The sequence below is a fragment of the Salmo salar genome, chromosome 01, assembly GCF_965601325.2.
Source record: "Salmo salar chromosome 01, fSalSal1, whole genome shotgun sequence".
NCBI classification, from domain to species: Eukaryota; Metazoa; Chordata; class Actinopteri; order Salmoniformes; family Salmonidae; genus Salmo; species Salmo salar.
Window position 1 is genome coordinate 136374889 of NC_138291.1, and position 15406 is coordinate 136390294.

At 42.7% G+C, this 15406-nt stretch overlaps 1 protein-coding gene across 2 annotated transcripts in view; it reads right to left on the minus strand.

The window, feature by feature from the left end:
* The window catches only part of sardh (sarcosine dehydrogenase), an 89656-nt gene extending 77904 nt beyond the window's left edge, over nucleotides 1–11752 (minus strand). Inside the window, exons 1-4 of one of the 2 annotated variants that reach the window (XM_014125682.3) lie at nucleotides 11555–11752; nucleotides 6650–6804; nucleotides 4664–4838; nucleotides 3870–4048 (exon numbers count right to left, since the gene is read on the minus strand). In XM_014125682.3, the coding sequence (XP_013981157.1) occupies nucleotides 3870–4048; nucleotides 4664–4838; nucleotides 6650–6799 (504 nt within the window). In that variant the 5' untranslated portion in view covers nucleotides 6800–6804; nucleotides 11555–11752. Of the gene's footprint in view, nucleotides 1–3869; nucleotides 4049–4663; nucleotides 4839–6649; nucleotides 6805–11452 lie in introns of both variants that reach the window. The other variant, XM_014125677.3, reaches the window with a different exon arrangement.
* Between the last annotated feature and the right edge of the window lie 3654 nt (nucleotides 11753–15406).

Sequence of the window (15406 nt, forward strand, 5' to 3'; positions counted from 1 at the left end):
GAATTAAAACAAGGTATTGTCGGATATTATTAATCCTAAATCAGACCATGGACAATACATTGGAGATAATATAAGACAAGTACAGGAAACAATAGAATACTATGAAAAATCTGGGAAAACAAGCCTGGTATTCATAGCTGACTTTGAAAAGACGTTTAATAAAGTATGACTGAAATGTATATATAAATGCCTGGACTATTTTAATTTTGGAGAATCTCTTATACAATGGGTTAAAGTTATGTATAGTAACCCCAGGAGTAAAATAGTAAATAATGTCTACTTCTCAGAAAGTATTAAACTGTCGAGAGGAGTAAAACAAGGTTGTCCACTATCGGAATATCTATTCATTATGGCCATCGAAATGTTAGCTATTAAAATCAGATCCAACAATAATATCAGGGGCCTAGAAATCCAGGGCTTAAAAACAAAAAGGTGTATATAGCCTCAGAGGATCTATATAATGTTTCTAACCTCTCTAGATTGAAACCGAATGACAAGTGCACCATATTACTCAACTCAAAATCTTAAAAAAAAAAGATGACATTACATTACCGTGTAGTTTACCAATAAAATGGTCCGACGGTGAAGTGGACATACTCTGTAGTCATATCCCGAAATAAATAAATCACGTCACTACAATACATTTTAATAGAAAGTTAGCAAAATCTTATCTAATTTGGCTACCTGTCTATTTGTAGAAAAATCACCCTGATTCATTATTTAGTCATATCCCAGTTTACCTATTTACTTATGGCCCTGCCTAAATCTAACAACTTGATTTTTTTTATTATATGAGCAAACACATATCACTTTACTAGAACAAATATTATGGTTAAACTCAAATATACTAATTGATAAAAAACTATATTTTGGGGAAATACTTAAAAAAGGGTAAAATCTTTGGAAATTATATCATAAGTAGGACACACATGCAGTTAACAAAAATATATGGAAATGTCTGCTCTATCCAATACAACCGACTGCATTACCGCAAAAATAGAGGCAAGTGGAAAGGGCAGAAGGGAAGGAACTTGTCTGTTGGCCCTGCATTAACGACAAAAATAGGCTAAAGAAAATTGTGCTAAATAAAAAAAGTATACCAGTGTCATTTAAGGACCAAAAAATTCACAGCTGCACTATACAGGTTGCAAAATAGTTGGGAGGAGATTTTCTGTGTACCGATTCCATGGCACATGGTTTATGAACTGATACACAAAATGACGCCAGAAATCTTCTAATTTTTCAATATAAATTATTATACAAAATTCTTGAAACCAATATAACGTTATATATATGGGGGATACAACCATTCCAGCTCTGCAGATTTTGCTGCGGAAAGACAGAATAATCCGATAATTTGTTTTGGTACTCCCCATTTGTAGCTTGTTTTTGGTTACAGGTTCAGGAAAGGCTGAAAAATGCAACATTTACTTGGAGTTACTCTGCCAAGAGCACAGCTGGGTGACAGTCTATCGATCAATAATATAATAATACTCTTAGCTAAGTTTTTTATCTGTAGAAACTATGAGAATAGAAAGGTTAGGAACTTTTGTGAAGAATCACAGCGGAAAAATATATTCCAGCTAGAAATCAAAACTGGATGGTCTTCAGAGATAGATGTGAGGGGTTGAGGGTAGCTGAAGGCTGGGACTAAAAACAAACAAAAAGACAACTAATGAAAAATATACTGTCTGTGAAGTTTATGTAGCTGGAAGTGGAAGCCTAAGTATTGTTGTCCATTAGTTTACTCCAATTAGGGAAGGGGTGGTTGCGTTAAGGGAAAATAATAATTTAAAAAAACCAACTGCAACAGACTTTTCAGTTTAAAATGTATGGAAAACAAAAATCAATGATTGCAAAGTTAAATGAACAATACAACTCTATGCACAATGTTCAGTGGAAATTGTTAAGTCCTCCTTATGCAAAGAGTTGTATGGTTTCTTTAAAGACATTGAGGTAGCCGGCGGGGAGAGGTGAGGGGGCTGGTAATTGAGGAGATATCTTGCAGATCGCTGGCTCCACCCGCAAGCCTTATATGGACTTCCTGCCCCAACAAGGCAAGACTGACTCGTTAAACCAGGGAGTGTTTGGGGATAAAGGGGGAAGCAGCCTGCACAAAAGGGCAGAGGAGGTGAGAGAAACGAGCGTGAGAGCTGTGTGTTTGCACGTTGTGACTTGGACTACGCCCCCCCCCCCCCCCCCCCCCCCCGTGTACCAGACAAAGAGAATGGCTTGTGGACTGAGGTGGTTGGTGAATTCCCCGTGTACCAAAATCCCTAAAACTTCCCCTTCGCATTCTATTTGGGCTACTGGTGCCTGTTTTGTTATTGAACTTGGTGATGGGGAAACCCCACAACCTTGAGCTTGCTACAACATTGTTTAAAAAAAAAAAAATGTATACACAACTGCTAACTTCAAGGATTAGGGCATTTGGGATGTCATCTGCCTCCCTTGCTTGAAGAAAAATGTGCTATGTCATGAGAATACCTGGACCACCTATTGAGCTATGCCTTAAGTAAATGAGCTGAAAAGGAGACTGGAGTAGGACTAGCTTTGCAATCATTTTTTTGTTTGGCATACATTTTAAAAGTGAAATCTAAGTCTGAGCATAATTCTGTTACCATGGAATTTCCCTAGTTCGAAGACTGAAATGTTGACACTGCAATATTACATTTCATAAATCCTCTATATTTGCTAACTTGTCTCCCCCTGCCCCATATGGGTGTTGTGTGATTTGATTGAGATTATTTGTGCAATAAGCAAAACGGTCAAGTGCTCCAAAGAAAGACCTTGTTAAGCTGCAGCTGGCCCAGGACAGAGCGGCACGTCTTGCTCTACATTGTAATCAGATGGCTAATATTAATACTATGCATGCCAGTCTCTGTTGCCTAAGAGTTGAGGAAAGACTGACTGTGTCACTTCATTTTTAAAAGAAACATTAACAAACGTGTTGGAAATTCCAAACTGTTCGCATAGTCAACTTACACACACTTACACTTACCCCACCAGACATGCCACCAAGGGTCTTTTCACAGTCCCCAGGTCCAGAACAAATTCAAGGAAACCGACAGTATTTTACAGGGCCATGAGCGCAAGTGAACAGCAAACCTGGTTTCAAAGAACAAATAAAGCAACCCCTCACGGCACAATGCCTCTCCCCCATGTGACCTACTTGTTGTGTTTATGTACTGACATGTATGTGGAACTGATAGATGCACGCACACACAATGTTTTTAAATGCATGCAAATTGTAAAGTCTATTGTCGAATGTCTTTTTCGTTATGTCGAACCCCAGTAAGACTAGCTGTCGGCTAAAGGGGATCCTAATAAAAATCAAACTGGGTATTTCATCTCACACCCACACTGCAAGTTACCTCTGGCCTATTTACTGAATTCGCTGGAGAGGTAGGTTACTCAGTCTAGTCTGGACCAGTAAGGCCCATAGGTACAGTACCCAGCCTCTACCCCAACAAGTTATACAAGTTCACTCAGTTGAGTCCAGTCTGGAGCAGCAGGGCCCAGTCTACAATAAGTACCAACATGAGGCGTTTGTACTCGTCCAGCCTCTGCTTGTTAGAGACACCTCTACCCCAACCAGTCTAACCTAAGACCCCAGTCCAGTGTAGTCTGGTCCTGTATGAGCGTACCGACATGAGGCGTTTGTACTCGTCCAGCCTCTGCTTGTTAGAGACACCTCTACCCCAACCAGTCTAACCTAAGACCCCAGTCCAGTGTAGTCTGGTCCTGTATGAGCGTACCGACATGAGAAGTTTGTACTCGTCCAGCCTCTGCTTGTTAGAGACACCTCTACCCCAACCAGTCTAACCTAAGACCCCAGTCCAGTGTAGTCTGGTCCTGTATGAGCGTACCGACATGAGGCGTTTGTACTCGTCCAGCCTCTGCTTGTTGGATGCGATGAAGAGGCCTCCGTTCTGGATCCAGCCCGTCTCTAGACCGGTCTCCTGCTCCAGGTCGTGGCTGATCACCTGTCTGGTGTGGGCTAGCAGCTCCACCTCCACATCACTGGGCCTCAGCTGCCACAGCAGACCTGGGACAGAGACACCACAAGAGATGGTGATGATTAGTGAGGGAGCAGGAGAGAAAAAGAGACCAAAAGGGAAAGAAAGAGACGAAGACAGACAGAGGGGGGAGAGGGAGACTAATATGTAAGTAAATGTGTTTTCCACCCAATTAGACTCCCCTTTAACAATCCCAGAGGTTATAGTTTTCTCCTTTAAAACCTGTTAAACTGCATGGTTGTTTTGGACCCAGTACCGGGTCTGCAGTGCTTTACCCACTGTCAATTTCGGTGGCATATCACTCGAAAGCTACAGAACTTGTCTTTTTGGAAATTGAGCTCAAATTTTACTGCCGGCAATGTCATAAGAATGCCCCCGTCACTTCATAGAGTATGCGATTTACGTCAAGTAACCAAAAGTGAAAAAAATCTGTAAGCATTTATTTTTCTATTGGCATTTAATGTGACATTACCTTGAATACATCCTCCATATTACCATTTGGGTCCCCAGGACCAGGATTTAAAAAAAAACACTGATATACATTATGGATCCATTTACAAAACAACCCTACACATTAATGAATCCATAGTAGCAAAAGCCACAGCCCGGATAGGTTTCTGGGTGTTTAGGTGGGTACTACCTACCTGCTGTGTGCCAGGTGGTTCCGGCGGTCAGTCTGTCTCTCTCTAGCAAGACCACGTTGGTCATGCCCATCTTGGCTAGGTGGTAGACGGTCTGGCATCCCAGGCTTCCCCCTCCGATTACCACAGCCTCTGCTGACTTGGGAAGGGGCTTGGTAGGCCCACTGCCACCCTCCACCTACCATGAGATTTGTTTAAATAGAATCCTTTTTTTTTAAAGGCACACACAGTAAAACTACATTTCTTATTAGATTTTATTTTTTATATGAAATAAAACAACAAATACATGTACCAAATTGTTGAGTGAAAAATGTTATTTGGCACTTGCACTGAAAACAACACGTGTAGACCTTACAGTGAAATGCTTACTTACAAGCCTTTAACCCACAATGCAGTTTAAGAAAAATAAGTGTTAAATAAAAAATAAATTATTTAAGAGCAGCAGTAAAATAACAAGTGAGACTATATACAGGGGGGTACTGGTACAGAGTCAATGTACGGGGGCACCGGTTCATTGAGGTAATATGTACATGTAGGTAGAGTTATTCATGTGACTATGCATAGATGATAACAGAGTAGCATCAGCATAGAAGGGGCAGCGGGGGGGCAATGCAAATAGTCTGGGTTGCCATTTGATTAGATGTTCAGGAGTCTAATGCTTGGGGCAGAAGCTGTAAACACATGATCATTGTGGTCCTCATTTAACCTATGTATTTATTTAACCAGGCAAGTCAATTAAAAACAAATACTTATTTACATTGACGGCCTTGCAACGTACATAAATAAAACGCTATACACTGAGTACAGAAAACCTTAAGAACACCTGCTCTTTCCATGACAGACTGACATGGTGAAGGTGAATCCAAGTTAAATGCTATGATCCCTTATAGATGTCTCTTGTTAAATCCACTTCAATCAGTGTAGATGAAGGGGAGGGGACAGGTTACAGAAGGATTTTTAAGCCTTGAGACTATCGAGACAGGGACTGTGTATGTGTGCCATTCAATGGGCAAGACAAAAGATTTAAGTGCCTTTGAACGAGGTACGGTAGTCGGTGCACCGGTTTGTGAAGAACTGCAATGCGATTAGTTTGGCTGCTCAGTCTAACTTAGGGGTTACGCAACAATCCTAGCGCTGCCATTCCAAACCAATCAGAGCGCTTGGAAATGTGCATCTGGACACTGCACCGCCCACTCAGGTCAGAGTGTTATCATCGTCCGGAAAGAGTACGGTTTCTGAGGACTTTTTTTTGTCGACAGTAACACGAATGTCAATGTTGTGCGAACATCGAAATAACCACAACAAGTAAGATCCCAAGTTATTACAAGATCCATCATAAATACCTGAAGTGTGTGTGTGTGTGTGCCTCATTTGTGGTGGTGAGGAAGAAAAGGAATAAAAACGTCCCATAGAGCAGCGTTTCCCAAACCTGGACCTGGCGGCCCAAAGGGGCGCACGTTTTGGTTTTTGCCAACACAGCTGATTCAACTCATCATGTAGCTTTGATTATTTTAAAATCAGCTGTGTAGTGCTAGGGCAAAAACCAAGAAGTGTACGCCTTGGGGTCCCCAGGACCGAGTTTGGGAAACACTGCTGTAGAGGGTCTGAATCAGCACAAGTACTGGACATAGCAGGTGAGGGCTCAGAAGCCAACCGCTCAGACGAGCTCCTGCTAGCTGTTCTTTCACCGTGTGTATCAAGAATGGACATCCAGCCTTGACACACCTGTGGGAAGCATTTGAGTCAACATGGGGAATGCTTTCGTCCCTGTGGAACGCTTTCGACACCCTTGTAGAGTCCATGCCCCGCCAAATTGAGGCTGTTCTAAGGGTAAAAGGGTGGGCAACTCAATATTAGGAAGGAATTCCTAATGTTTGGTATATTCAGTGTATAATGCACTACTTTCTGACCAGGGCCGATAGGGACTAAGGTTCAGGGTGCCATTTCGGACATAACCATAGAGGATGACACAAAAACCATCACACAGACCTTGAGTACATTCTCGTAGGGGACGCTCTTCTCCGTGGTGGGCTCTGAACTGGAGCTGTAGCGACGGGAGGTGGTGGCAGAGCGGCGCAGGGGGGAGATGGTCGGACGGCAGCTAGCCACCCTCCTCACTGCTGTCCCCAGGAAGGCCATGGCCCCTGCACACAGAGACACATATCGGTCTGATTCTGGCCTGCCTACGCAGCTACCAGAGCTATGCCTCCTACAGACGGACAGTCAATATAGTCAAAAGCACATCCCTTTAGGGTGTCAAACTTATCCCATGGAGGGCCCAGTGTCTGCAGGTCTTTGGTTTTTCCCTTTCAATTAAACCCTAGACAACCAGGTGTGGGGAGTTCCTTACTAACTAGCGACTTTAATTCATCAGTCAAGTACAAGGGAAAAGCAAAAACCCATAGAGACTCGGCCCTCTGTGGAATGCGGTTGACGCCTGTGCTTTAGGGGGTCGTTCTCGGCTAAGGAAAATGAATAGGGAGATGAATAAGGACCCACGCGCTCTATTGCAGGGACGGTGGAGCAACAGCGTGCGCGTGAGTCCTAGTCATCCCTGCAAGACGATACAGATGTCTGACTCATACCACAGAGCCAACCTGAGCCGGAATCTGCTCATGAACCTTGTGCCACGACAACCATTACGCCAGTCTCGATGTGAAGCGCAGCATGTAAACAAACGTCACGGGCCAAAGCCATGTCACTGATTCTCTTTGTGCTGCATGGAATTGACTATCCACATCTGGGAAGAAAAAGTGTTAATTCTTTGTCCCAAATGTCACCATATAGTGTATTACTTTTGACAAGGGTTCCATACGGCTCTGGTCAAAAGTAGTGCACGATGTAGGGAATAGGATGCCGTTTTTAATGCATCCTCCATACTCAATGTCAACAAACCTCGTGGCTCAGTTGGTAGAGCATGGCGTTTGCAACGCCAGGGTTGTGGGTTCGATTCCCACGGGGGACCAGTACGGAGAATTTTTTTTTATGAAATGTATGCATTCACTACTGTAAGTCGCTCTGGATAAGAGCGTCTGCTAAATGACTAAAATGTAAATGTAGCCATAGACCAATCTCTTATGTCAGACTTTACAGCTAGTAAAGGGAAAGGGGGATACCTAGTCAGTTGTAGAACTGAAATGTGTCTTCCGCATTTAACCCAACCCCTCTGAATCAGAGAGGTGCGGGGGGCTTCCACAATAATCAGAGACATCCTTGTCTGGTTACATGAACACTGAGACATTGGACCAAAACCACCATTGACTGACGGATAGGAAAATGGCAGAGGGGAAAGAGCTTAACGATTCCCATATCTTCTATTACCCAACCAAGTTACACATCCACCAAACTCTGAAAATCAAGACCTTGGCCAAAAAATATACTACTGGAAGCTAAGAGAGTATATTTTTTTTAGAAATGAAGGCATATATACATTTTCCATCCTAAAAATGTGGAATAATTAATAATAAAACATTTATATTTAGTTTTGCCTTCTGTAAATGTAAGAAATATTGCCTAGTGTCTTGTCATTCTGTTACAAAAAACCCCACATAGAAAATATTTTTAAGCTAATACCAATTACACTAAATCATAAAATGCAACATGCAACAATTTCAAAGATTTTACTGAGTTACAGCTCATATAAGGAAATCAGTCAATTGAAATAAATTCATTGGGCCCTAATCTATGGGTTTCACGTGACTGGGAATACAGATATGCATCTGTTGGTCACAGATACCTTACAAAATAGGTATGGGCGTGGATCAGAACACCAGTCAGTATCTGGTGTGACCACCATTTGCCTCACGCAGCGCGAGACATCTCCTTCACATAGAGTTCATCAGGTTGTTGATTGTGGCCTGTGGAATGTTGTCCCACTCCTCTTCAATGGCTGTGCGAAGTTTCTGGATATTGGCATGAAGTGGAACACACTGTCGTACATGTCAATCTAGAGCATCCCAAACATGCTTAATGGGTGACATGTCTGGCGAGTATGCAGGCCATGGAAGAACTAGGACATTTTTAGGGAATTGTGTACAGATCCTTCCACCATGGGGCCGTGCATTAGCATGCTGAAACATAAAGCGATGGCAGCGGATGAATGGCATGACAATGGGACTCAGGGTCTCGTCACGGTATAGCTGTGCATTCAAATTGCCATCGATAAAATGCAATTGTGTTCGTTGTCCGTAGTTGATGCCTGCCCATACTATAACCCCACTCCCACAGGGCACTCTGTTCATAACGTTGACATCAGCAAACCGCTTGCCCACACGACGCCATACATGCTGTCTGCCATCTGCCCGGTACAGTTGAAACCGGGATTCAGCTGCGAAGAGGACACTTCTCCAGCGTGCCAGTGGCCATCGAAGGTGAGCATTTGCCCAATGAAGTTGGTTACGACGCTGAACTGTAGTCAAGTCAAGACCCTGGTGAGGACGAAAAGCATGCAGATGAGTTTCCCTGAGACGGTTTCTGACAGTTTGTTCATAAATTGTTTCTGTTGTCCGGGTAGTTGGTCTCAGACCATCCCACAGGCGAAGAAGCCAAATGTGGAGGTCCTGGGCTGGCGTGGTTACCCATTGTCTGCGGTTGTGATGCTGGTTGGACGTACTACCAACTTCTCTAAAATGAGAAGTAGAGAAATAAACATGGTAGAGAAATAAACATTCAATTCTCTGGCAACAGCTCTAGTGGACAGTCCTGCAGTCAGCATGCCAATGGCAAGCTCCCTCAAAACTTGAGACATCTGTGGCATTGTGTTGTGTGACAAAACTGCACATTTTAGAGTGGCCTTTTATTGCCCCCAGCACAAGGTGCACCTTTAATGATCATGCTGCTTAATCAGCTTCTTGATATGCCACACTTGTCAGGTGGATGGATTATCTTGGCAAAGGAGAAGGTGAAATACTCACTAACAGGGATGTAAACAAATTTGAAACCATTTCTGGGATTTTTTATTCAGCTCATGAAACATGGGACCAACACTTCACATGTTGCGTTTATATTTTTGTTCAGTATTGTTAGTGTTTTAACTGATAACTTGGTTTGTGATTTATTAAATGATTAAAATGTGTCATTCTGTTACCAAATATGTTACAGAATGGCTGCAACTGAATTGTCACCTGCTACTGTCCTCCCTTCCACTGGCATACTGTTACGCTCAGCTGTTTTCTTTCTGTCACATGGTGGTCAAAGCAAGAGAGTGTGGAGAACTCATCCTCCCCATACCTGAAAGGTACCTGTCAATAGAATCACTCAACCTGGACACACTAATAACAGTAGTGACATTACAGCCCTTATACATGTTTTTCTTGTATCTCTTGAATGTTGTTGTTTTACTGTAAAGTGTGTTGCGTTTTAAAATGCACTTTAAATAAAGTTGGATTTAAACAGAGGGCCATTGGCAGCTACCAATACTTTACCTGGGGCCCTAATGGGAGCTCCTGTAGCACTGCATAGTGCATCCACAGAAACAACATTCACTTTTGTCTAAATGGAATAGCCTAGTGAAAATGTTCCAATTGAGTTTGATGTGTTATTAGCCAAATAGGCCTTCGCAAGTAAACAGAGTCAATATTTTTACCAATGTAGCCTGAATTTGTTAGCCTGAAATCTGATACCGGTTTTCCTTATACTCCGTGTCATGCCAATGAAACATTCGACAACATTTGGTAGGCCAACACTTAGATGCGCTGTAGCCTACGGTGTGTGTGCAATAAACTATACAGAAAGGTATATATGCAATTATAAACTGGGTGGTTCAAGCCCTGAATGCTGATTGTCTGAGGTATATCAGACCATACACCACTGATATGACAAAATATTTATTTGTAGTGGTCTAATTACGTTGGTAACCAGTTTACAATAGCAATAAGGCACCGCGGGGTCTGTGGTATATGCAGTGGCGGTTCTAGACCATTTCAACTGAGGGGGGGCCAAGCTGGGGCCAGTTGTACTGTTAGAGGGGCCAGTTACATTATATGATATTGTTGTCATATCGTTTTCTTCACTGCATTGTAGGCATTAGCAGGCAAAAGACCATGTTCATAATGCAGATGCATGTGGTACGATACTGTTGTGTTCCGCCTAAAGCCGTCCCTCTAGAAAATGTGTGGGTTAAAATAGTGTTTTCCGAGTTGCCACTGTCTAATAATGGATGTAAAAAAAGAACGATAGCAAAAATGAGTTATGTAAAAATGATTTCATACTCCACATTTATGGGGGCCACAAGGGGGTCCAAAATTGTTGTCACAGGGGCACTGCCCCCCCCCCCCCCTGCCCCCTCCCCCAGAACCGCTAGTGGGTATATGGCCAATATACCACGGCTAAGGGCTGTTTCCAGGCACTCTAAGAAAAGCCCTTAACCCTGGTATATTGGCCATATACCACACGCCCCCGAGCCTTATTGCTTAACTATACAACTGGAGATCGAATTTCAATACTGAAACAATGTTGTAAATGTCAGAGACAGTCAGCAAGGTTTATACAAATCTCCGCTATTGAAAGCCAAGTGCTAGTCTAAAATACATGGGAGATAATGTCTAGATGCGTTTTACACTGGAGACCAAGTTTACAAATTGTCTAGCTTGGTTGATATGACAATTGATTACCCAGTCAAATCGAAGAGGACATAGGCATTTCAACGTCATAGTTTCAGCCGGTGGTAATTTGTGGAATAGACAGAGGCTGGAATGCGGTTTTAACCAACCTGCATCCGGGATTAGACCCACCCGTTGTGTAATATAAAGTAAATTGACGGTGTTGTGTGCTCCCCTACACGCAAACACTTACTTTGCTCCTATACGCTTCTGTTCTTGATTAAAGTTGATCCCCCCAAAAAATGCAATAAGAGGGGAAAAGCATACAGCCGGAGACCGTTTATATGAAACTCACTCGAAAATGCCCGTGTGGTGTCTGAGCCCGAGCTCAAAGCGTGGTTATCGGTGGCAGCAGTTTGATCACCCCTAACCTAAAACGTAGAAAAAAACTTTCGAGTGAGATTGTCTTCTGCACTGTTCAACCGATCCAGTACATGTGGAGGAGGAGTTAAAATGGAGTGTCGCCTTGTTAACAAAGATTTTTAGAACTAACCCAAGATAGACCACGGCCTGTCGTTTCAAATGGGAGCAAATGAATCATAGTGACCGGAACAAAGAGGAAGTTGGCAGAGCCAAGCACTTGCTAGCGAGATCCTATTGGAGCGTTCTATCATATATTTGCAGTCAAATGAGCCTCGAGCATGAGTGGAGTGAGTTTGGAACCCATGTATGAGTCTTAGAAGTACTTTTCACATACAAACTTTATATGTCCGAACTCAAAATCAGATATACTTCCAAAAATAACATGGTCGCTGTGGTAGAACGTTTATTTTCTGCATTTATCAGAGTGCCATCAGGTAGCCTGCTTTCAGATGTGACCATGTAAACAGGATTATTAGGGAAATCGTTTTTGTAAAGCATCTAAACGTTTTAATCGAACTATTATATTAATCTGACCTTCTACAAAAATCACATTATTGTGTGCATTTAACCATACTCAATTGGGCGCTAGCTCAAAAACTCAACATTAGCATGAATTTCGTCCACAACAAGTACAACATTACAAATATTTTATTTTCGACTCATACCCTGATTTTGAAAAGGGATTGAAAGCGATTCTACAGTCTGATGGGTGAAGCGTTAAATGCTCGTCATTCATTGCAATGGGATTCCTGTCTCGTTTCTCTAATATCTCTGTAGAGGCTAGATCATCACAGACAACTTCAGGAGTACAATGTTGGCTAATCAGCACTGAAACATTCGAGGACAAGAAGTAAGGATGAAGATACAATGTTGTCCGCTGAGAGCGTGCGAAACCAACTGCTGGAACACTTTTGCAACGAAATTATCATACATTATTTCAACCAGCTTTTTCATTCATATTTGCCTTTTAGCGCCTATCTTGAAATATATAGTTGTCACTTAAATACACTTAACTTTTTGTACACCTTATTTGACCATCTAAGTAACCGTCTAAAAATAAAGGTTAATTGTTTGAGCAAGGATAATTTGTGACTCCTGGGGTGTATTCATTACAGAAACCGTTTATCGTTTATGAACCAAACGGAAGTAAACAGAGCAAGACGAGATTCTTTCGGGCAAATTCAGGTAGGTCCCTCCCCGTTTCGTAAAAAAAAAATCCGTTTAAGGAAAACGTTTTGCAACAGATTTGGCCAAATGAATACACCCCTGGAGGGATGCGCATCGTGCATCTCTATCCCCTAGTGCCAGGTAGCCTAAAGATTAGAGTGTTGGGCCAGTAACTGAAATGTTGCTGGTTTTAATACCTGGCCTACAAGGTGAAAATCTGTTGATGTGCCCCTGGGCAAGGCTCTTAACCATAATTTGCTCCAGGGGCGCTGTACTAATATGGCTGACCCTGTAAAACAACACATTTCACTGCATGTGACCATAAAACATATATATATATATATATATGCATGCAAACACACTGCTCTGCTCACTGCTGCTCGATCATCCTATTTTTCCAACTTAATTGAGGAAAATAAGAACAATCCGAAATTTCTTTTTGATACTGTCGCAAAGCTAACTAAAAAGCAGCATTCGCAAATGGAGGATGGCTTTCACTTCAGCAGTAATACATTTATGAACTTCTTTGAGGAAAAGATCATGAAAGCAAATTACGGACTCCTCTATAAATCTGGGTATTCCTCCAAAGCTCCATTGTCCTGAGTCTGCACAACTCTGCCAGGACCTAGGATCAAGGGAGATACTAAAGTGTTTTAGTACTATATCTCTTGACACAATGATGAAAATAATCATGGCCTCCAAACCCTCAAACTGCATACTGGACCCTATTCCAACTAAACTACTGAAAGAGCTGCTTCCTGTGCTTGGCCCTCCTATGTTGAACATAATAAACGGCTCTCTATCCACCGGATGTGTACCAAGCTCACTAAAAGTGGCAGTAATAAAGCCTCTCTTGAAAAAGCCGAATCTTGACCCAGAAATTATAAAAAAACTATCGGCCTATATCGAATCTTCCATTCCTCTCAAAAATTGTAGAAAAAGCTGTTGCACAGCAACTCACTGCCTTCCTGAAGACAAACAATGTATACGAAACGCTTCAGTCTGGTTTTATACCCCATCATAGCACTGAGACTGCACTTGTGAAGGTGGTAAATGACCTTTTAATGACGTCAGACCGAGGCTCTGCATCTGTCCTCGTGCTCCTAGATCTTAGTGCCGCTTTTGATACCATCGATCACCACATTCTTTTGGAGAGATTGGAAACCCAAATTGGTCTACATGGACAAGTTCTGGCCTGGTTTAGATCTTATCTGTCGGAAAGATATCAGTTTGTCTCTGTGAATGGTTTGTCCTCTGACAAATCAATTGTACATTTCGGTGTTCCTCAAGGTTTCGTTTTAGGACCACTATTGTTTTCACTATATATTTTACCTCTTGGGGATGTCATTCGAAAACATAATGTTAAATTTCACTGCTATGCGGACGACACACAGCTGTACATTTCAATGAAACATGGTGAAGCCCCAAAATTGCCCTCGCTAGAGGCCTGTGTTTCAGACATAAAGAAGTGGATGGCTGCAAACTTTCTACTTTTAAACTCGGACAAAACAGAGATGCTTGTTCTAGGTCCCAAGAAACAAAGAGATCTTCTGTTGAATCTGACAATTAATCTGGATGGTTGTACAGTCGTCTCAAATAAAACTGTGAAGGACCTCGGCGTTACTCTGGACCCTGATCTCTCTTTTGAAGAACATATCAAGACTGTTTCAAGGACAGCTTTTTTCCATCTACGTAACATTGCAAAAATCATAAACTTTCTGTCCAAAAATGACGCAGAAAAATTAATCCATGCTTTTGTTACTTCTAGGCTGGACTACTGCAATGCTCTACTTTCCGGCTACCCGGATAAAGCACTAAATAAACTTCAGTTAGTGCTAAATACGGCTGCTAGAATCCTGACTAGAACCAAAAAATTTGATCATATTACTCCAGTGCTAGCCTCCCTACACTGGCTTCCTATTAAGGCAAGGGCTGATTTCAAGGTTTTACTGCTAACCTACAAAGCATTACATGGGCTTGCTCCTACCTATCTTTACGATTTGGTCCTGCCGTACATACCTACACGTACGCTACGGTCACAAGACGCAGGCCTCCTAATTGTCCCTAGAATTTCTAAGCAAACGGCTGGAGGTAGGGCTTTCTCCTATAGAGCTCAATTTTTATGGAATGGTCTGCCTACCCATGTGAGAGACGCAGACTCAGTCTCAACCTTTAAGTCTTTACTGAAGACTTATCTCTTCAGTAGGTCCTATGATTAAGTATAGTCTGGCCCAGGAGTGTGAAGGTGAACGGAAAGGCTGGAGCAACGAACCGCCCTTGCTGTCTCTGCCTAGCCGGTTCCCCTCTCTCCACTGGGATTCTCTGCCTCTAACCCTATTACAGGGGCTGAGTCACTGGCGTACTGGTGTTCTTCCATGCCGTCCATGGGAGGGGTGCGTCACTTGAGTGGGCTGAGTCACTGACGTGGTCTTCCTGTCTGGGTTGGCGCCCCCCCCTTGGGTTGTGCCGTGGCAGAGATCTTTGTGGGCTATACTCGGCCTTGTCTTAGGACGGTAAGTTGGTGGTTGGAGACATCCCTGATCCCTCCTGTCTCAGCCTCCAGTATTTATGCTGCAGTAGTTTATGTGTCGGGGGGCTAGGGTCAGTCTGTTACATC